At 45.2% G+C, this 23,364-nt stretch overlaps 1 protein-coding gene across 1 annotated transcript in view; it reads right to left on the reverse strand.

Moving 5' to 3' along the window:
- LOC126100293 (vesicular glutamate transporter 2-like) overlaps positions 1-23,364 on the reverse strand; it is a 266,906-nt gene that overhangs the window by 35,261 nt on the left and 208,281 nt on the right. The window contains exons 5-6 of the mRNA XM_049910900.1: positions 21,222-21,396; positions 7,383-7,513 (exon numbers count right to left, since the gene is read on the reverse strand). Of these exons, the coding sequence (XP_049766857.1) occupies positions 7,383-7,513; positions 21,222-21,396 (306 nt within the window). The remainder of the gene's footprint in view (positions 1-7,382; positions 7,514-21,221; positions 21,397-23,364) is intronic.

The following is a 23,364-nucleotide window of genomic DNA, read 5'->3' on the forward strand; positions in this document are numbered from 1 at the left end:
GGATTACGAAAGGATAGGGAAGGATATCGTCCTTGTCCTTTTGATAGGAACCATCTCACCCACATGACTCTGCTCTACCTCCTTCTAAGTCAAGGACGTATTTCGTAATGAATTTCCGATGTTAACTATTACATAACGCGAATTAAATAGATGCGAAACGACCTCTCAAGAAAGTTAAAGAGATGCTGCTTTCAGAAAAAGACAGCCTCGATCTCCTTTTAATGGAATTTACAACGCGTTGTCAGTTACAGTGGTCTATCTATACACACAATTTTCAGAACTCTCCATACATCATCGAGCCTTATGAAAAATACCGCGATTTTGAGAAATCTGCTGCGGCCGGACGCAATACAATTATGTATGATAATACGTAAATCTTATCCCACGTATCAGTTTTCAGGTATTACGTGATCAAGGAAGCCGTTGATATCAAAAAGTTCAACAACAGCTTTAACTGGAGCAGCGGGTATATCTCAGCGGTGCATGGAAACGGGCAGGAAGGCTACAGAGTAATAAGGAAAGTCACGCACAATCTGACGCAGTCAGCCTCGCTGCTAGAATTCCTGAATCTCAGACGTAATCACTGGCAGTATTATGGAGGTACAGTGACTTCGTGACGTTCCCGTGAGGCAATTCAGCCAGCTAAATTCCAACGGCATATTAGTATGGAAGATAACTCGTGAGATGACGACGGAGGAAGCCATTCACAATATACAAACAAACAAGTTGGGCGCGACAAGAAAACTGAGAAACATTTTTTCCCAAATTGAGGTATCATTACTGTATCTGTTATAACGTCGGAGATGGTAGATCGCAATGCTGACTAGTCGCCTCGGAACGATACGTGTCTCCACTTAACAGACCGAGCGCCAGCGTCCTGAATTCGAACTTCTCGTGCAGTGCCTTATCGCTGCGAAGGTATAATGGGTCCCTGACGTCATTCGTTGCTGCACTGGCTCGCACCTCCCAAGTTTTTGCTGCTTTTCGCCATAGACAAGAAACTCGCCAACACGGCTTCTCAGTGTTGTTCTCCTCGACTTCTGCACTTGCCCACAACACTACAGACCTGACAAGTGGGCGTGCCATGCTTGCCTCACATCCATCTATGCTACAGCTGGTCGCACAGCTGTATCAGCCACACTACTTCTGAGGTAGAAACCTCTTATTCCATTGCTCCCAAAGCACCTACTTCAGGAGCAATACCCCCAAATGTCGAGGACAATGGTCCTCTCCCCACATCCAGAGAAGCAACAGCCTCCTCCGGCTCCTCTCACATGGAAGGGGTCCCTTGGGACTCTCACTTCCTAGGTCACCACTTCCTACCAGTTATGCATCTGAGTATGAGATGGTGATTTTAGTGTCCCCCGAGGACCTGGATATCGCCGACGCCTCACCCACAATGAAAACAGATACAAACCCTCAGTGGCAGTAGGTGATGCTGAGGTGTAAACTGCCGCCTTGATCACTACATGCCTTCCCTGACTGCACAAAGAGTCACCCTCCAGCGGAACTGCAGCAATATTTTGTCCCACCTGATTGAGTTGTGACGACTTTTAAGTGCTACACCTGCTTTTTGTGTTGTTCAGGAAACATGGTTTCCCACAATGGCTTGGTGACTATTGGGGGTACTACATAAACCGTCGTGACTGTGACAGGTGGAGTTTGCATCTCTGTTCTTATCTCTGAACCTGTGCCCCTTCAAATACCTTTAGAGGCTGTGGCTGTCAGGGTGAGGACAACGTGGAAATTACCAGCTCTAGTATCTACCTTCCTGGTGACGTGTAGCACCATGTCTTGGCTGCACTAATTTCCCAACTTATCTTCATTTGGGCGATTTGAACGTCCATAACACTTTGTGGGATGGAACCAAAGTTTCTGGCCATGGTAAAGACATCAAGGCTCTACTAACTCGACCTTTGCCTCCTAAATACCAGTGCCACCACTCACTTCAGTGTGACACCTACTCGGCCACTGATCTCTTGGTTTTAATCTATCCACTGGAGAGCTCATGACGTCTTGTGTGGTAGTGACCACTTTCCATTCTTCCTGTCCCTACCCCAGCGTCATTCAGCTGGTCGCTTGCCCAGATGAGATCTTTAACAAGGCTGACTGAGATGCTTTCGCCTCCCTACCACTGTTACCACCGTGGAATCTCCATTGCGTGACAACATCGATGAGGTGATCCAGACGATCACTACCACCTTTGTTGCACAGCTGACTCTTCAATCCCTCGTTCCTTGGGTTGCCCCCCGCGGCAGTCGATGCCTTGGTGGTCGTCGCAAATCGTTGTGGCCCTCCAATGTCATAAATGCCATCCATCCCTGGAGCACCTCACTGCCTTCAAAGGGCTCTGCGCACTGGTCCGTCAGCTGAATATATGACAGTAGCAGAAGTGTTGGGAACGATACATTTCCATCGTTGGATCACGAACCTCTCCTTCCCTGGTCTGGACCAACCTCAGACACCTCAACACGTATCAGACGCCTGCATGCATACCTGGAATTTCCACACATGGTGCTGTATCCACCAATCCAAACGTAATCGCACGGCGTCTTACCAAGTATTATGCTTGCACCTCTGCATCTGTGAATTACTGCCCCACTTTTCATCTCCTGAAACAGTGGGTGGTTTGACAACAACTATCGTTTGTCCCCCGCCGCCCTGAGCCATATAATGCTCCCTTCAGTGAGTGAGAATTTCTCAGTGCCCTTGCCGACTGTCCTTACACAACCCCTGGACCAGACAGCATCGATTCCCAAATGATTAAACATCTGTCAGCCGACTACCAGCGCCACCTCCTTGCCGTCTTCAACCGCCTCTAGAGCGATAGCGAATTCCCGTCGAAATGGCGGGAAAGTATCACAGTTCCAGTGCTAAAGCCTGGTAAGAACCTGCTAGACGTGGGTAGCTATTGTCCTATCAGCCTCACCAACGTTCTGTGCAAGTTGCTCGAACGTATGATGAGCCAGTGGTTGTGTTAGCTCCTTAAGTCTCAGTGCAGCCAAGACTTGCATCATGCACGTCTGTCGTCATCTACATCTACATCTACGTGGTTACACTGCTATTCACAATAAAGTGCCTGGCAGAGGGTTCAATGAACCACCTTCAAGCTGTCTCTCTACTGTTCCACTCTCGAACAGCGTGCGGGAAAACCGATCACTTAAATTTTTCTGTGCGAGATTTCTATGCCATCATCATACTGTCCACCACCATCCTGAACTTTACCTCGATGACCAACTACTTAATGCAGTGGCGACCTACTGCTTTTTGGGATTCGGTTCTCGCTTAAGTTGGCTTTCCCATCTTCATCATCTTAAGGAAAAATGCTGGTGGCATCTTAATATTCACTCCCTGAGCTACACTGACTGGGGTGCTTATCGCCCTATGCAGCTCCAGCTATACAGAGCCCTTGCGCTGCCTCTTGTTGACCATGGGAGCCTGGTGTATGGCTCTGCATCACCCTCATCACTGTGGCTGCTGGACCCACTGTAAAGTTTGGCTTGTGACGGGAGCTTTCTGAACCAGCACAGTGAACAGCCTCCTCATAGAAGCTGTCGTTCCTCCATTATGGATTAGGCGAAGCAACTGCTTGCGAATTATACTGCCCACATTCATTGTTCACCTCACGATCCATATTACTGTCTCCTTTTCCCTAACTCGATGATTCCTCTCCTGCAATAACAGCCCCGATTGGGGACTACAATTGCAGTCTGTGTTCCGTCGCTTATTATTGCACTTGAAACTTTGCCTCTACCACCTTTCCTGCAAGTCCACTCCCGAACACCCCATAGTCCATGCCTTGGCCACAGCTTTGTCTGAATTAGTGTACACCGATGACTCGATGGTCTATGGTCACTTTGGCCTTGGCTACAGTATTTTCACTGAAGAGTTTGCAGTCGTCTCTCGCACTCTCTAGCTCCTTCGTCATCTGTAGTGACTTCTTAAGTAGCCTACAAGCTCTCGGCCAATGCTTCTCTCGCCATTCTTTGGTTGTGATTATCCAGGAGTCTCTTTATGCCCTCCAAAACAGTCAACGTTCAGTGTCCTTCATTTGAAGCCCAGGACATTGGATTCTGGGCAATGAAGATGCTGACAGACTGGCTAAACAAGCTACCGCTAGCCCACTTCTGGAGATCAGACTGCCGGAGTATGATCTCCGATCAGTCTTATGTGGCAAACTTTATGGGACATGAGATACTGAATGGCGCACCCTCAATTCACCAAATAAACTAAGTGTTGTCAAGGAGACAACAAATATGAGGCGCTCAACGATGTGAGCCACTCAGAGGGACTCTGTTGTCCTTTGCTGGCTCTGCATAGGCCATACTTGGCTGACCCATGGGCTCCTCCTCGATCACGAGGACCTTCCTCAGTGTTGCTCTGGTTCCCTCTTGACAGTCATCCACATTTTGTTGGACTTTGCAACTTTAGTCACTTTGAGGTGGACTCTTTAACTTTCACAGTATCCTGTCCCCAGTGCTGGGCGACAGTGCCTCAACAACGTTTTATGTTTTATGAATCAGAGAGGTTTTCATCACAACAATCTAAGGACAGGCATGTGGCCTTCTCTCCCAGGCCTCGACCCTAACCTCCATTTTAACTCTTCCTCATTTTTTCTTTGCTATTTGTTTGTGTTGGTGTTCGTCTTTTCCCTATGTGGGTTCATCTCGCCTCTGAGCCGTGTGTGGTTCATATTCCCGCCATCGTGTATCTTACACCCTGTTTTTAACGTACTTACACCTCACTACGTTAAATTACTGGTGTCATTGAGTTGCTGCTTCGCCTGACCGTGAGCGACGCTAGCAGCGCGTATCAATATATCCCCTCTCGTAGTACCTTTGCTCGACTGCTATTACTTCCTGGTTGTCGTCTGTTGTAGAGTCAGCTGGAACGTGCCAGGAGTACAGTTCGGACCTCGAGATCGGGTCACAAGTTCGGGCTGCCAGTCAGTTGGTACGCTTCTGAAGCGCACTGCAGACCTGCCAGTAGGGAGTTGTAATGCGGCTCTAGAGCAGTCGGGTTGGAGCGGTGAGGTCTGCGTCGACATGGCTCGCCCGACCATTGCCACCATCACTTGAGCCGGGCCACGGCCTTGGTAGATCGCCGGTCGGTCGTCCTACTGGACGACGCGTTTTGGCTCGCCGATCGTTCATGAGTCGGCTGTGTGTGTGTGCATCGATTCCCGATTTGTCTTCGTGCGTGTTTAGTTACTGTTGGCTTTCGTTCAGATCTTCGTGCTAATGTTTGTCAGGTTGACGTTATTCCCAGTGACAACTTGTTTTAAATGTTGTCGGCGTACTGACAGTCAGACGGTCTGTTGGTGCGACCAGGGAGGATATCTCCGTGCCGTGCAGTCGGCTGGGTCCTTTGGCAGTCCCTGCGCAGTGTCGGAGCGTGTGTGGAGCTGTCCGATCGCTATGAGCTTCGTGGCTCACCGACCCAGGACGTCAAAGTTGAGTGGTGTGTTAAATACCCGAGCCACGTCCGTTCATGTTGTGTCGTTCGTTTCGATGGTTAGCTGTTGGGCAGATTTTCCTGTGAGCAACACCGAGTGTTTGTAGTGGTGAAATCGAGACGCCGTGCGGTGGAGTTAACTGTATTGGTTCACTACAATTCAAGTGCACCAGCAGAATTTTCTGCCTTGTGGCCGTTAGTGTTCTGGTTACCTGCCCTGGCCACTGACGTAAATTCTTGCAGTGTTCCTTTTTGGTGAAGTTAACTATATTACCTTATTTCAAATTCAAGTGTACCAGCTGAATTTTCTGCCTTGTGGCCGATAGTGTTCCGGTTACCTGCCCTGGCCACCAGCGTAATTTCAGGCACACGGTGTGTAGTTTGACAGCTTAATACATATTTCATTGCGGATAATCACGTCCAAAACAGTTTGGTCTTTGAGTTTTTATGTACCGATTGGTGGCTAGCAAGTCGTTTGGTCGGTCGGTCTGTGACTGTCTCTTGGTTGGGTTACCAACTGATCAAGTGTAGTTGGACCCACTACCTGTCTCACGTAAGTGAACGTTTTTTCAAGGGCAGACCCCCCCCCCCCCTCCCTGAAGGCGTCTGAGTGCCGTTGTCTATACTGTCCTGTCCAAGGGTGTTTAATGGTCTGTTGGTAATCTATTATAGCCAATGCTTTAAAAGAAAAAAATTTTCATTGTGTTTCATGTAAATCAATTCAGCCGCTTAAAATCTTATTCTTAAATTTAGTTATTGTCGTTGAGTTACTTTTTCGTTTAGTGTGCGTTCGGCCATTGAAAACTTAATGGTTAAGGTATTTTTGAATTTTTGGAAAATCAACTGTTGGCCTTCAGCCGCTTAAGGCCTCATTCTCAAAATTTCCCCTTAAGCGAAAACATTGCGGCCTTCTACCTTAAAAGATTATGGTAATATATTTTAAAATTTTGAAATTTAATTGTGACCTTCAGTAGTTTGTATTGCACTTTGTATATGTTTGTTCTATCCACTTTTGCCTTGAGGCTTTCCGCTTAGCTTCATGTCTTCAGTCACTTGAAATTTATCTTGTTGCTTTTAAGATTTCTTGTTTGGAGACCTCCAGCTTTGAAAGAATTGGATTTTGAAACCCGTAGTTGTAAAGGTTCGGCTATGTGCCGTTTTGGTTTAAAGGTGTTATTAAATTACAATAAATTACGATTTTAAAGTGAAACTGACCGACACCTTATTTGGCCATTTCCACAATCCTAATCATGCGTTCTGCCCCGCGGGTTTAGAGGGCGTCTCAGCCTTGTCTTTTAGGCTGGAGATTTTTGTGTGTTGCAGTGTGGCTGGCTCATCCTTTTTACTCTTGTGGTAAGCCAGCCCAGGCCATTTGCTATATTATTTTAATCCCTTTGACAAGTTCTCACTTTACTGTAAGTTTTCCTCTGTTGGTTAGCTTCTTTCGTTTTGTCTTTCTGTGTGATTCAAATTCGCAAAAGGAGTCGGGGAAAGTATAATGGCGTAAAACTAAGTTTGAATCACAGAGAAAGACTTGAAACTTGAGACATGTTTCCACGAGGAAAAAGGGACTGATGACCCTGTAGTTTGGTCCCTTTACACCCCCAACCAACCAACCAAACAACCAACCAGACAGTTCTCCATGCAGCTACTGAAAAGGCTGCTGCCCCTCTTCAGGAACCACACAACTGCGTCACCTCTAAACAGATACCCCTCGATAGTTGTTACACTTCTGGTACGGCTATTTGAATTGCTGTGGCATGCAAGCTTCTCCACTAACGACAAGGTCTATTGTCCAAGGAGGGGGAAGGATGCTGGTACTGACTGTAAATGTTTTGCAGCTCCTGTCGTGGTAAGGCAGAAAACGACCAGACGATGGCCTGGTTGCGAGCAAACACAGAGACAGTTAGTGTGACTTGTTTACCGACCTTGTGGTCACTGTCGGGGCCCAGCGAGTCCTGGATGTACTTGAGCTCCTCCGGCGAGATCCTGGGGTCCTTCTCCGGACCCTCGGCCACCACCAGCCACCACGCCGTGCACCACACGAGTCCCACCACGCCTGGAAACAAAAATAAGTTTTACTGCTCAGCACCTCACAACGGTTATCACCCTGTCTAGCGCTTCGAAAGCAAAGAAATACCCTGAACAAATTCACATGCAGTCAATAGCACCATGTCAAGTGTCCGGTAATGCTAGTAATAACAAATAGATAGTAGCTGTTTGCTATCAAATACGTACAACTCCACGAAGTTCCACCTCGCTTATTGTAAACAGCTATTTGTAGTATGAAATAATTCTATTCCGAAATATACATAACAGAGCTCTTACGAATGTTCAGTTGAAACTGTTGAGAACTTGAAATTTGAAATGTTGTTCATATGGCCAGGGCAAAGACGTCCCAGTTGGTTCCATATCGTCCGTTCTTGCCGGTGGCAGATCCCACGGGAAGCCCACGAATATTGAGTCCTAAACTTCATAACGAACCGGAAAATAAGAAAAAAATAGTTAAAATGGCTCTGAGCACTATGGGACTTAACATCTGTGGTCATCAGTCCCCTAGAACTTAGAACTACTTAAACCTAACTAACCTAAGGACATCACACACAACCATACCCGAGGCAGGATTCGAACCTGCGACCGTAGCAGGAAAATAAGATCTGGGGACGAGATTATCGGCATATAGCTTATGATAATAGTCTGTCCGGTTCTTGTATGATTTTTAGATCCAAATATATAAGGGAACTGATCAGAGCGGAAACTGTTTTGACTACTTTTCTGGCAAGTCTCCCAGCATGCATCCATAACGCCAGTTTCAAGTGTATAAACAAACTTTAGTTCAGTAGTTGCTTAAATAGAACTCGTTCGCTGAACTGAGTTTGGTAACGGACATAGGCAATATAAGCAGAGGACAAAGATGTGGGGAACATTTCTGAATTCTTATCAACACACCAAGTAATGAGAACAGCAGAGATACATACCTGTAGCTCAGTGAATATACACTAGAGATAACTTGAAGAGGGAAACTCATTCACTTACTCAGGAGGTATGCTTAATGCAGATGGAAGCTGTATCGGAGAAATACGGAGAAGAGTATCAAGTACAGAGTAAGCATTTAGAAAAATACAAGAGTTACTGACAACAAGAGCCATAGAAATTAGATTTGCAAAGTACTTTATTTGGATTAAGGTGCCTGTCATCTCGACTGCTAGTGATACGAGGCCGTTGGGATCCAGCACGGCGTTCCGTATTACCCTCCTGAACCCATCGATCCCATATTCTGCTAACAGTCATTGGATGTCGACCAACGGGAGCAGCAATGTCGCGATACGATAAACCACAATAGCAATAGGCTGCAATACGACCTTTTTCAAAGTCGGAAACGTGATCGTACGCATTTTTCCTCCTTACACGAGGCATCACAACAACGTTTCACCAAGCAACGCCGGTCAACTGCTGTTTGTGTATGAGAAATCAGTTGGAAACTTTCCTCAGGTCAGCACGGCGCCAACCTTGTGTGAATGCTCTGAAAAGCTAATCATTTGCATATCACAGCATCTTCTTCCTGTCGGTTAAATTTCGCTTCTGTAGCACATCATCTTCGTGGTGTAGCAATTTTAATGGCCAATATTGTAATTTCAAATGCTGCCTAACGGTCGCTCACGGAAAAGGAAAGTGTTTAACAATGAACACCTTCAGTGAAAACTAATGTAGTACAGCTCGGTATTTCAGTGTCTGGAGGATATGTTGGTTAAAATTTCATCGCTATGTGAGATTATTTACGGAAGAAAGACGCTCTTAATGGTGAGAAAAACATGAGTACTTGATGGATGGTGGACGTGTCTAATTCTGCTGGAACCCTCCAGGTGCAGATCGCAGTGCAACATGCGCAGAGGACAACCACGTGCAGCTCATCACGATCTGTCGAACGTTGGGAAAGGTCGAGTCATTGGCATGAGGGACGTGGGAGCGTCATACCAACAGGCCGATCAGGCAGCTGGCTGTAGTGCGACGGCTGCAGAACGAGCGGTGACAAGATGGACTCAGGACAACATTGTGGCAATAAAGGCAGCCTCGGGTCCTTCCAGAAGGATCAGACTATAAAGAGGTGTTAGAACTGTTCGACTGCCTCTCACGAGTAGAGATAAGACAAAGGCGATATTGGGGTAGAGATTACAGGCAGAGTGATGCCAGAAACCTCGGTAACAGGCTGCTGGAAGCTGAGCTGGGATCTCGAGATGTGATGCGTCGTCTGGCGTTAACACAACACCACAGTCAGCATAGACTTGCACGGTGTGGAGCGGACACAGGTTGGTATTAGATGTATTCAGTGATAAGTGTAGCTTCTATTCAGGGTGATCAGATCGACGCCAACGATTCCTTAGATTACCTGGTGAAAGGCCACAGGAAGCAATGATTGGCGAGACTCGTATCCCTCCAACTCCTGGATTTATCGTGTGGAGGGCTATCGAATATGGCAACAGGCCGATTTTTGGAGGCGACGTAACACCATTTTGATGATGGATATCAGTTCAGAAAGGTATGAAAATTTAATAATCTAATATACGTTATGTGATGAACACCTCCACAAAAATTGATAAATACTAGAAGGGCGCTTCATGGTGTAACATTTTCCATACTCTTCCAAAACACACTGCCTGTTGGCTTGCATATTATAAACGTAGATTTGGCGGCCTCACTGTAGATGTCCACTCAGTACGTAACACCAGTTCTTTATATGACTGTTGTTATTCGCTAATAACCTTATGCCACAAATGTGAATATTGATGTATTATTATTAGCGTATATTCTCAAATGTATGTGCTCCTTTTATTGAGTGCTAGTACGAGATATATTTTTTTTATAATTTAAAAGTAAAAAAATAACTCTAACTTCACTGAATTATGCAAAGGGAATCGATAGTTGGAACTGTATAGTCAGGAAACGAGGATGGAAGTCCCTCTATATCTGGATTATGTCAACGTGCCGAAGAGAAAGGCAGAAGGGAACTACATTAGCGAGCTCGAATTGGGTTTGTGGTAACCAGCCATCCTGAAGTGGAAAGCGAGAGAAAAATATCGTTAAATTATTATATGTAGCAACGCGCCACAACGATTATTCCTCTAAGACATTTCAAAACGCCGAGACTAACTTTTAAAAAGGCAAATTGTTCGAAGAGCCATGGTTGCGTAACACTTTCCACTGATATCGCTGCAGTAGATGATCTCTACAACGCCACCAGCAAAGGAATAGCACGTTTAGGTTTGTGTCAGAGTATCAATCAATCATTTTACTGGAGTGACTCAAAATAGTGTGAATTTAGAAGCATGTATGTTAGGAGAACATCCTTGACATAAGAAACGTAACCTGCATAAGTTTCTGAGTGTTCATAAAAGTGAAATTAAATATTTGATTTCTTCTAACACTAACAATTAAATCGTTGAGAGACTTGACAGTTTCTTCAGTTAGTCTGAAAGATATAAATTAATTGACTTAATCTAAAAACAAAATAGCTGCAGAAAATGTTGTTGTTGTTGTTGTCTTCAGTCTGAAGACTGGTTTAATGCAGCTATCCGTGCTGCTCTGTCCTGTACAAGCCTCTTCATCTCCGAGTGACTACTGCAACCTACATGCTTTTGAATCTGTTTACTGTAATCATCTCTAGGTCTTCCACTATAATTTGTACCCTCCACGCTTTCCTCCAGTATTAAACTGGTGATCCCTTGATGTCTCACACATTGTCGCACCAACCAATCCCTTCTTCTAATCAGGTTGTGCCACAAATTTCTTTTCTTTCCAATTCTATTTAATACCTCCTCATTAGTTACATGATCTATGCACCTAATCTTCAGCATTCTGCTGTATCACATTTCAAAAGCTTCTTTTCTCTTCTTGTCAAAAATGTTAATCGTCCATGTTTCACTTCCGTACTTGGGTACACTCCATACAAATACTTTCAAAAGACTTCCTGATACTTGAATTTATTTCGATGTTAACAAATTCCGCTGCTTCAGAAATGCTTTTCTTACCACAGCCAGTCTACATTTTGTATCCTCTCTACTTCGGCCATCATCAGTTATTTTGCTGTCCAAATAGCTAAACTCGTCTACTAAACTATTTTAAGTGTGTCGTTTCTTAATCTGATTCTCTCAGCATCACCTGATTTAATTAAACGAAATTCCCTCACCGTTTTTTTGCTTTTGTTAAAGTTCACCTTATATCCACCTTTCAAGACGCTATCCATTATGTTCAACAGCTCATCCAAGTTCTTTGCTGCCCCTGATAGAATTACAATGTCATCGCCAAATCTCTAAGTTTTTCTTTCTTCTCCTTGGACTATAATTCGTACTCCAAATTTTTCTTTAGTTCCCTTCACTGCTTGCTCAATATACAGATTGAATAACATCGCGGAATAGCTACACTATGTGATGAAAAGTATCCGGACACCCCCAAAAACATACGTTTTTCATACAGGGTGCAGTGTGCTGCCACCTGCTGCCAGGTTCTCCATATCAGCGACCACAGTAGTCATTAGGCATCGTGACAGAGCAGAATGGGGCGCTCCGCACATCTCACCGACTTCGAACATGGTCAGGTGATTGGGTGCCACTTGTGTCATACGCCTGTACTCGAGATATCCACACTCCTTAACATCCCTAGGTCCATTGTTTGCGATGTGTTAGTGGAGTGGAAACGCGAAGGGACACGTACAGCACAAAAGCGTACAGGCCGACCTCGTCTGTTGACTGACAGAGACCGCCGACAGTTGAAAATGGTCGTAATGTATAATAGGCAGACATCTATCCAGACCATCACACAGGAATTCCAAATTGCAGCAGGATCCACTGCAAGTACTATGACAGTTAGGCGGGAATAGAGAAAACTTGGATTTGATGGTCGAGCGGCTGCCCACAAGCCACACATCACGCCAGTGAATGCCAAAAGACGTCTCGCTTGATGTAATGACCATAAACATTGGACGATTAAACGGTGGAAAACCGTTATGTTGAGTGACGAATCACGGTACACAATTGGGCGATCCGACCGCAGGGTGTGGGTATGGCGAATGCCCGGTGAACGTCATCTGCCAGCGTGTGTAGTGGCAACAGTAACATTCGGAGGCGGTGGTGTTATGGTGCGGTCGTGTTCTTCATGGAGGGGGCTTGCACCCCTTGTTGCTTTCAATGGCACTATCACAGCACAAGCCTACCTTGATGTTTTAAGCACCTGCTTGCTTCCAACAGTTGGAGAGCAATTCGGCGATGGTGATTGTATCTTTCAACACGATCGATCACCTGTTCATAATGCACGGCCTGTGGCGGAGTGGTTACACGACAATAACACCCTTGTAATGGACTGGCCTGCACAGTGTTCTGACCTGAATCCTACAGAACACCTTTGGGATGTTTTGAAAGGCCGACTTCGTGCCAGGCCTCACCGACCGACATCGATACCTTTCCTCAGTGCAGCACTCCGTGAAGAATGGGGTACCATTCCCCAAGAAACCTTCCAGCATCAGAATAAACGTTTGTCTTCGAAAATGGGAGTTGTCACTAGGGTCAAGGGTGGCCTAACACCATACTGAATTCCAGCATTACCGATGGATGGCGCCACGAACTTGTAAGTTATTTTCAGCCAGGTGTCCGGATGCCCTTGATCACATTGTGTGCAACCCTGTCTCACTCCCTTTTCAACCAGTATTTCCCTTTCGTGTTCCTCAACTCTTATAACTGCCGACTGGTTTCCGTACAAGTTTTAATTAGCTTTTCGCTGCCTATATTTTACCCCTGCTACCTTCAGAATTTCAGAGAGTCTGTTCCAGTTAACACTGACAAAAGCTTTTTCGAAGTCGACAAATGCTATACACGTAGGTTTCCCTTACATTAAGCTATATTCAAAGAAAACTCGTTGGGTCAATATTACCTCGCGTATTCCTATATTTGTCCGGATTCCAGACTGATCTTTCCCGATGTTGGCTTCTATCAGTTCCTCCATTTTTCTGTAAAGAATATGTATTAATATTTTGCAACCGTGACTTATTAAACTAATAGTTATGTAATTTTCACATCTGACAGCACCTGCTTTCCTTGGAACTTGAATTATAATATTCTTCTTGAAATATGAGGGTACTCCGTCTTGCCCACCAGATGGAAGAGTTTTGTCGTTGTTGGCTCTCCCAGGGTTATCAGTAGTTCTAACGAAATGTTGTCTATTCCTGGGGCTTTGTTTCGACGTAGGTCTTTCAGTGCTCTACCAAATTCTTCACACAGTATCACGTATCCCAGCTCATCTTCATCTGTGTCCTCTTACATTTCCATGTTGCTCTCAAGTATATCTCCCTTGTACAGACCTTCTATATACTGCTTCCACCTTCCCGATTTGCCTTTTTTACTTAGGACTGGTTTTCCATCTGAGATCTTTACATTCATGTGGGTGGTTCTCTTTTCTCCAAAGGTTTCTTTAATTTTCCTGTAGGTGGCATTTATCTTTCCCCTAGTGATATATGTTTCTAAATCTTTACACATGTTCTCTAGCAATTCCTGCTTAGCCGTTTTGCACTTCCTGTCAGTATCATTTTCTAGACGTTTGTATTCCCTTTCGCCTGCTTCGTTTATCGTATTTTTATGCATTGTTCTTTCATCGGTTAAATTCTAGAGCAGTCTGTACTGAATCAGACACGATTGCAGAACTCTTAGCAGAGCATTACGCTCAGAGTTCTGCTTCTACGAGTTACCCGCTGGTCTTCCGCTCCCTGAAAGAGCGGTTGGAACGTCAGAGCCTTTCATTCCATACGTGCCACCCCGAATCGTACAATACTCCATTCAGTGAGTGGGAATTCCAAAGTGCCCTAGCCGCTTGCCCTGATATGACTACTGGGCCGGAACGCATCCACTATCAGATGCTCAGACACCTCTTCTCGGTGGACTGCCAGCGACATCTACTAGGCCTTTTCAACCGTATCTGGGTTGAGGGTGAGTTCTCATCACAATGGCGGGAAAGCATTATCATACCAGTGTTGAAACCTGGAAAGAACCCACTGGAGGTGGACAGCTACGTACCCATTTGCCTCACCAACGTTCTGTGCAAGTTGCTCTAATGCATGGTGAGCTGGAGGTTGAGTTGGCTACTTGAGTCTCAGGGTAGGTTCCCGAAGGGCCGCTCTGCCACCGATAGATTGGTCTGCCTGGATTCTGCCATCCGTACGACATTTTCCCGCTTTCAGCATCTAGTTGCCTTCTTTTTTGACACGCGGAAGGCGTATGATACAACATGGAGACATCACATTCTCACCACGCTTCATGGGTGGCCTGCTCTCGGTTTTTGTTCCAAATTTTCTGTCGTTTCATTCCTTCCACGTGCAAGCTGGTTCCTCCCACAGTTCCTCCCGAGTCCAGGGGAGTGGGGTTCCACAAGGCTCTGTCTTGAGTGTCTGCCTGTTTTTAGGTCGTATCAATGGGCTAGCTGCAGCTGTGGGAACGTCCACATCAGCTTATTTATATGCTCATGACGTTTGCCTGTACTACAGCGCCACTGGAATTGCAGTTGCTGAACGGTAGCTGCAGGGCGCTATCCGCAAGGCGCAGTTTCGGGCCGTTTCGCGCGGCTTCCAGTTTTCGGCCGCCGACCTGCGTCATGCATTTCTGCCGGCGTCGCACTGTTCACCGTGAGCCACGGCTTTATCTTGACGGCGAACCTCTTGCTGTGTTGGAGACGCATCGGTGTTTGGGATTTCTTTTTGATACCCCGTTGACTTGGCTCCCTCCTATTCTGCAGCATAAACGAACGTGCTGGCTGCATCTTAACGCTCTTCGTTGCTTGAGTCACACCATCTGGGGTGCCGATCGGTCTACCATTCTACGACTGTATCAGGTGTTGATTCAGTCCCGTCTCGATCATGGGAGCCTCGCTTACGGTTTGGCACCGCCTTCTGCGTTGCGGTTGCTTGACTCATTTGTTATCTGTAGTGACTCCCTGAGCGGTTTACGAGCTATCGACTAGTGGTTTCCTCGCTCCCGTCTGGTGATGGCTATCCAGGAGTCCATCCACACTCTTGCCCGTTGCGGCCGCTCGGTGGTTTTTGTGTGGACCCCGGGTCATGTCGACATCCTGCGTAACGAACGTGTCGACAGGCTGGCCAAACAGGCTATCAGTGAATCGGCTCTGGAGATTGGCCTTTCGGAATGTGATCTCCAGTCAGTATTGCGGCAGAAAGTCCTTGGTATCTGGGGTGATGAATGGCGCACCCTGCCTTCACCCAATAAACTTCGGGTCATCAAGGAGACTACAGGTGTGTGGCGCTCCTCCTAGCAGGTCTCTCGCAAGGGCTCTGTTGTTCTCTGTCGGCTACGCGTTGGCCACACCTGGCTGATACACGGTTATTTATTGCACCGCGAGAACCCACCTGTAAGTCGCTGCGGATCAGGGTTGACATTGGTCCACATCTTGTTAGGCTGTCCGCTTTTAACTGCGCTCAGACAGACGTTTGCGCTGTCTGATATGCTCCCTGCACTTTTAACGAATGACGCTGCAATGAAAGACTTAACTTTGAGTTTTATTCGAACAGAGGGCTTTTATCGCTCTATCTGAGAGTCTGTCTCTTTTGTGTGTTGAGTCTGGCCTTTGGTCTAGGGTTTTAGATTGGAGTTTTTAGTGTGTCCGTTGGTGGCTGGCTGTTCCTTTTTTTGTTTCCATGGTCGGCCAACCTCTGTACAACTCTGTGTGCTTTTAAATCCTTTTTTCTGGTCTTTGTCTGTGTCTTTCTTGTTCTGTGTCGTCGTCCCTTGTCATCTCCATTGCTTGTTTTTATTTCTTATGGGTTTTCATGGTAAGAGAAACAGGGACCGATGACATCTGCAGTCTCGTCCCTTCAACTCCACAAACCAACCACCATCGGTTATATTCAATATCTCTGCTGTTACCCAAGGATTTCTACTTTCATCTTTTAACCTACTTGAACCTCTGCTGTCTCCACTATTCCAAGCTCTCAAAGCCACCAATCTTCTTCCTCTGTATTCCTTTCCCCTGTAATTGTCAATAGATCTCTAATGTTCCCTCTGAAACTCTCTACAGCCTTTGTTTCTTCAGTTTTTCCAGGTCCCATCATTTTAAATTCCTGCTTTTTGCAATTTCTTGTTTTAATCTGCGGTTCATAACCAATAAATTGTTTTCAGAGTCCACATTTGCCCTTGGAAATGTCTTACAACTTAAAATCTGGTTCCATATTCTTTTTGTTACCGTTATATAATCATTGTGAATCCTTACGGTGTCTCCAGGTCTGTTCCACAGATGCAATCTTCTTTCACGATTCTTAAACCAAGTGTTATTGATGATTAAATTATACTGTGTGCAAAATTCTAGCTTGCAACTTCCTCTTTTATTCATTTTTCCCAGCGTATATTTACTTACTATTGTTTCTTCTCTTCCTTTTCCTACTGTCGAATTCCAGTCCCGCATGGCTATTATATTTTCGTCTCCCTTAGCTATCTGAATAATTTCTTTTATCTGATAACACATTTCTTCAATCTCTTCATCATCTGCGGAGCTATATGGCATATAAACAGGTACAAGTGCGGTGGATGTGGGCCTCATATCTATCTTGGTTACGATAATGCGTTCACTATGCTGTTCATAGTAGCTAATCCGCGTTCGTACTTTTTATTCATTATTAAATCCACTCCTGCATATCCCTATTTGATTTTGTACTTATAATCTTGTATTCACCTCACCAGAAGTCCTTTTCCTCTTGCTACAGAACCTCATTATCTCCCACTGTATCTAACTTTAACCTATCCATTTCTCTTTTTAAATTTTAACTCAAATCCATAGGACGCCAGATTTGTTTCTCCTGTAAACGACACCCTCCTGAGTTCTCCCCACCCGGAAATGTAGTTTTCCCTTGCTTCCAGTCGTTTACAGTATCAGCACAGCAAGATCGTTTTGGTTAATATTACAACGAAGATCAGTCTGTCATCTAACCTGTTGCCTCTTCAGCTATTGCTAAGGTTGCTGCCTGCCTTCAAGAACCACAGGTTTGTCTGGCCTCTCAACAGATATCCCTCCGCTGTGGCTGCACCTACGGTACGGCTATCTGTATCGCCGAGGCACAGAAGTCTGCCTACCAACGGCAAAGTGCATGGTTCACGGGGGTGGCTTTAAATTGCCGTATTTTTGCTTAAGTAAGTGCTACAAAATGCACCTTGGTGCCTATACACAAGTGTATGAAAAGTGCTTCGAAAGTGTTGCCATAACAGTTTCAGGGTCTCCATATTCTAGGCAGAGTATTTATCAGTGGTTAATAATTTTCATTAAAGAACATTTTGTGTATTAAGCTGGTCAGTTAGCAAACACAATAGTCGGAAAGTTTTTACTACTTGATCATGCTTAACAGGAGGGAATTTTATAGAGGTTTGTGTGATTCATACTGCTAGCTTGTTATCGCTTAATCATCATGAAGAGTTTATATATCATTTCTGAATTTTGACACTTATTAATAACTACTCTGAAATCAGATTGGACTGGCGACAATTCCCTGTTTTTTTTATGAACCTGGGTTCGAATTAGATTTTCTGTTTCACTTTCTCTTTTTAATACAACGCTATGTTAGCAAATTACGTTTGCAGTCCGATTGCTTCTTCTTCTTTTTCATCTACGGTAGTCGCTTTCCACCTCCACATGCCCTTTAGTTCCAATCATCCAATCCTAGATTTCTGTCTTCCACTGCGTACTCAATGTATTTCTTCTGTCTTATCGCCGGCCTTGCTCTTCTTCTTCTTCTTCTTCTTCTTCTTCCGGATGGCTCCTAGTTTAAAATCTTTCGCCACCTGTTGCTGGTTATTTGCTATACGTGCCCGTACCACTGAATTGCTCTATTCCCAAAGTTTTTGTTATAGAGCACGTTATCTCCATTCGGTTCCGTACCTCCTCATTTCGTGCCCTATCTTGCCTCGTTAACTGCAGACATCTACTTAAGTAGTCCATTTCCATATGGCTCCCAGCTGAGCAAGGCGTGGAAGCCAATACTGAGCTCCATAGAAGCAGGTGGCGATATCCGGACGTGAGATGCGACAGGGACGGCGAGCGGAAGGCGTCTGAGACTCTCCCCTGCCACGCACACCTCAGCAACCACCCTCCCTCCCAACCAACCGAACGAGCGAGGTGGCGCAGTGGTTATCACACTGGACTCGCATTCGGAAGGACGATGGTTCAATCCCGCGTCCGGGCATCCTGATTTAGGTTTTCTATGATTTTCCTAAATCACATCAGGCAAATGCTGCAATGGTTGCTTTGAGAGGGCACGGCCGACTTCCTTCACCATCCTTCCTTAATCCTATGAGACCGATGACCTCGCTGTTTGGTCTCTTCCACCAAATCAACTCCAACCCAACCAACCGAGCATGGAGGGGGGAGGGGGCGGGGACTCTGGACGGGGAGGCATAAACAATGGCAGCACGCAGCAGATGCGTCATTCCATCAGCATCACTTGATGATAGCAGAACGGTTATTCGCCGCAATATCGGGAACTGGATCCGGTACTACAACCCAGAACCTTGGAAGTATTAGTATTTCATATTATTCCATGCAAAACATTAGTAGCTGTATTGCCCACTGATATTCTGTATTTAAAATCCTTGTCACATGTACCGTAGCTACCTATCATTGCCCCGAAATATTCATAACTCACGCAGCATTTTATTTCTTCTTTCTCTGTGTCGTTTGTCACGAAATCCTGTCCCAAAAACATGCACTCCGTCTTGTCCAGAGAGATTCTGAAACCCCTTTAGCTTTTCAGTTATTATCCCATATCCTCTTCGTCTTGAGAGAATATTAACTGGCCATTCGCAAATAAAAAAGAGTGGATAGTATCGTCACCACTCTTTATCCCATGTCGCAGCATTTCCTACAGAATCCATTCAGTGTCTGCCCCAAATAAATGTTAAACAAAGTAGGTGACGCTCCACGAACTTGTTTCAGGCTTTTGTCAAGTACATACTTCGCGAACGTTGTTTCCAATTATAATCATTACTTTTCTGTTCTTGTATAAGATTTTAACCAGGTGTATACATTCATCTTTCACATTAACGCTTCTCGATAGTTCCCATAATGGTACTCTAGAGAAACTGTCGTTCGCTTTCTGCATGTCCACAAAGGTTATCTATACGCTTTCATCTTTACTTCTACATTTTCGCAATAATTGTGTGATACATTGAATATTATCAAGACTCGATCGTCTTTTCCTGAAACCCTTTGCTCTTCACATAATGTTGACACAGCGTTTTCTATTTTCTTATTGAAAATTGTGAGAAGAAGCTGTTACTGGGACAGCATTTATTCCTCTATAGTTTGTGTAGACAGTGGCGTCCTCGTAAATTCATCCAAGATGGGGCAACATTCTGAAATTGTCATTTTTTTATGTAACTGATTCAATGCGTTTTGAAACGTATCGTGCTCAAAGGAGTAAATTGGCAGAGAGTGTGAAATACTTATTGTATCTCAAACGATTATAGTTGACCATATTTCAGCAGAATATGCAAAGATCTTTTGTCTCATCTTTATGTTTGCTTTTTATGTCTTAATATTGAGTTGTGTCAAGTGAGAAACCCCCCAAAACCGCCCTCTAGTTGGTCGATACACTTCACTTTTATGAGTTTGGAACAGAACCATGACATGCTCTTCGGTTTTTCACATTATTGTGTAGTCATGCAACTTGGACTGAAGAATTTGTATCCCTATGAGTGAATTTCCCGTGAAGATCGTGACACCTGAAAATCAAGAACAAAATTGACTGTGATAGCGAAAAATGGTTCAAATGGCTCTGAGCACTATGGGACTTAACTGCTGAGGTCAACAGTCCCCTAGAACTTAGATCTACTTAAACCTAACTAACCTAAGGACATCACACACATCCATGCCCAAAGCAGGATTCAAACCTGCGACCGTAGCGGTCGCGCAGTTCCAAACTGTAGCGCCTAGAACCGCTCGGCCGCTTCGGCCGGCCCTAGAACTTAGAACTACTTAAACCTAAGGACATCACACACATCGATGCCCGAGGCAGGATTCGAACCTGCGACGGTAGCGGTCGCGCGGTTCCAGACTGTAGCGCCTAGAAGCGCTCGGCCACTCCGGCCGGCCAGCCTTAAATCTCTAGGTTAATAGAGTCGCAGCAACCAGTGCTAGAATTCTTAAATGAATACAAGGCCAGTACCGGAATTCTAGGAGGGGATAGGTGTCCCCTCTTGTCCCTTCATCACTGGCGGATGCATACTGCTGATCACCTTCTTTACATATCTAGGAGATATGTGAGAAATTCCATCCCATGGGGAGATCTACAGCCACCTCTCTTTTCCCAAAAAGGTTCTATAGGTATTTTATCACTACAATTCCTCCATATTTCAGAAGTTACACTCGTATATTTGCTGATCCTAGGACCTTCCTTACTTTCGCTTTACACAGTGGTGTTTTCACCTACTCCATCGTTATTTCTATATTGTTTTCTTCTTAGATCTTAACTTCTTCATCTTTGCGGTCCAACCTCTTTTTCTGCAATAACATCGAATAATGTCGTATCCTTCCTGAGTAGGAATATTTTACAATACTCTAAATAGAAGATCAGGGCCATTTAATCCTCTAAAAAGGTAACACTTACTAACCTGCATTAAGAAACAGGCTACGCCGGATGTTGTCTAATGTCGCACTTTAGCAGTAGAGGTGTGCAGGCGTGGCAGAGGAGCCGCTGTTTGATTGTAAGCTGTACATGGGACTGCCGTACTCACCGAAGACGTAGAAGATGGACTGCCAGCCGACCTCCTTGGCGAGCAGCCCGCAGACGGGCATGGAGACGACGGTGCCCACGTAGCTGCCCGAGAACGCCAGCGTCGCCATGCGGCTGCGCTCCAGCGGCGGCGCCCAGCGCGCCCACACCGCGTGGATGCACGGGTACGTCACGCCCTGCGGGCACGCGGGAGGCGAGCGGCCGGGTGAGTACGTGGGCGGTCAGTCGGTGCACACGCGCAGCATGCGGCACTGGCCTCGCTACAGCAACCACAGTGGGTTCGTGCTGTAGTCTCCCAAGACTGCATCTGTACAACTCTGCACAATGGTCTATCTCTGCAACAGCTGCAACCTAAGGCCACGTTCAAGCCTCGGTCTCCCTTTAGTATTTTACCCCGCACACTTGCTGCCATTACGAAATTACCGACAGCTTGGCTTCTCAGGAACTGTCCTATCAACATACCGCTCGAATCTTCTCCGCATAAAATTGTTTTCCATATTGGGACTCGAACCAGGGACCTTATCCTTCCACAGGCAAGTGCTCCATTCCGATCACGACCCATTATCCGTCCTTACAGCTGCAATTCAGTGTATGGCGCAAGTGGAACAATGTCTCGTGCTTGGATAGCTCAGTTGATAGAGCATTTGCCTGCAAAAGCATTGGTTCTTGCTTAGTCCCGACACGGCACACAGTTTTAATCCGCCAAGAAATTTAAAATCAGCAATTATTCTGATCCTGAGTGAAAATTTTGCTCTGGAACCTACCGCCTGCCGAACAAGAACAATGAAATAATGTCGTGTATGCATAACATATCACGAGAATTATTCAGATCTTTCGTAGAGACAACCGTGACAGAACTATTCCACCAGGTATGCGAGATATATTCTCATACTTCAGGAAGAATGCGATAATTTCAATTTAGAAGACGGCAGGCGCTGACAGGCGAATCTTCTGCTTAATAAGTCATGGTTGCGAGATACTCTCACTATTAATTTACAGAGGAACAGAAAAACTGCTAGAAGACGACTACGAAGTCGTAGGGTGAGCATTGCCTCCGATGTTCCTACATTTCTACGGAACTCAAAGTCGTCTTCAAGATAAGTGAAAGAAAGGCAGACCTACATTATAACGTTTGCATACTTGGAGAAGCCTTTTCGAATCGTTGACTGCAATACATTGTTTGAAATTCTGAAGGTATCAGGATCAAATACAGGGAGCGAAAGTTACATACTGCTTGTGCAGAACCCAGACTGCAGCTGTAAGAGTCGGAGGGCATGAAAGAGAAACAGTTGTTCAGACGGGAATGAGACAGAGTTGTAGTTATTCCCGATGTTAATCAATGCGTACATTAACAAAACCATTAGAGGAAACGATGAAGACAGTTAGAAAAGAAATTATAGTCGAGACAGAAGAAATATTAAGTTTGAGATTTTGCGATGAAATTATAATTCTGTTAGGCACGGCAAAGCAGTTTGAAGAGCAGTTCAACGGAATGGATAGTTACTGAAAATAATTCATAAGATAATCGCCAACAACAGAAAAACTAGCGTATTGGAATGTAGTCGAACTGAGAGGCGACACTTTGTGGATTAGCTTAGGAAATGAGGTACCAAAAGTAGTAAACGAGTTTTGCTATTTTAGCGGCAAAATAACTCGTGATACTCGATGTATGGGGAATATAAAATGCTAGCTCGCTGTAGCAAGGGAAGCATTTTTGAAAAAGATAAATTTATTGACATCGAGTATAAATTTAAACCAGCGCTGTAAGAGAAGGTAGATTGCTACCAACCATAGAGATAAGTTGCAGAGAAGCATAATTAAAAGACAATTACACATAAGCTTTCGGCCTCAAGCTTCGTCAGAAAAAAAACACACCATCATTCATACAAGGAAGCACACCACATGCACATATGTTCGCCAACCCCGGCAGCCAGAGCCTGTATGTGTGCAAGAAGTGTCCTTGCTTTGTTTTTTCCCGATGAAGGCTGAAGGCGAAAACTTACGTGTAAGTGTCTTTTAATTGTGCCTGTCTGGAACCTAGTGCGTTACCTTTACAGTAACTGGTTGTGGTGTGCGTACTGTAAGACCTTCGGTACACACACCATCAGATTATTTGACTTGTCGCTCTAACGAAGTAGGCGACT

The sequence above is a fragment of the Schistocerca cancellata genome, chromosome 9 (assembly GCF_023864275.1).
Source record: "Schistocerca cancellata isolate TAMUIC-IGC-003103 chromosome 9, iqSchCanc2.1, whole genome shotgun sequence".
Lineage (NCBI taxonomy): Eukaryota > Metazoa > Arthropoda > Insecta > Orthoptera > Acrididae > Schistocerca > Schistocerca cancellata.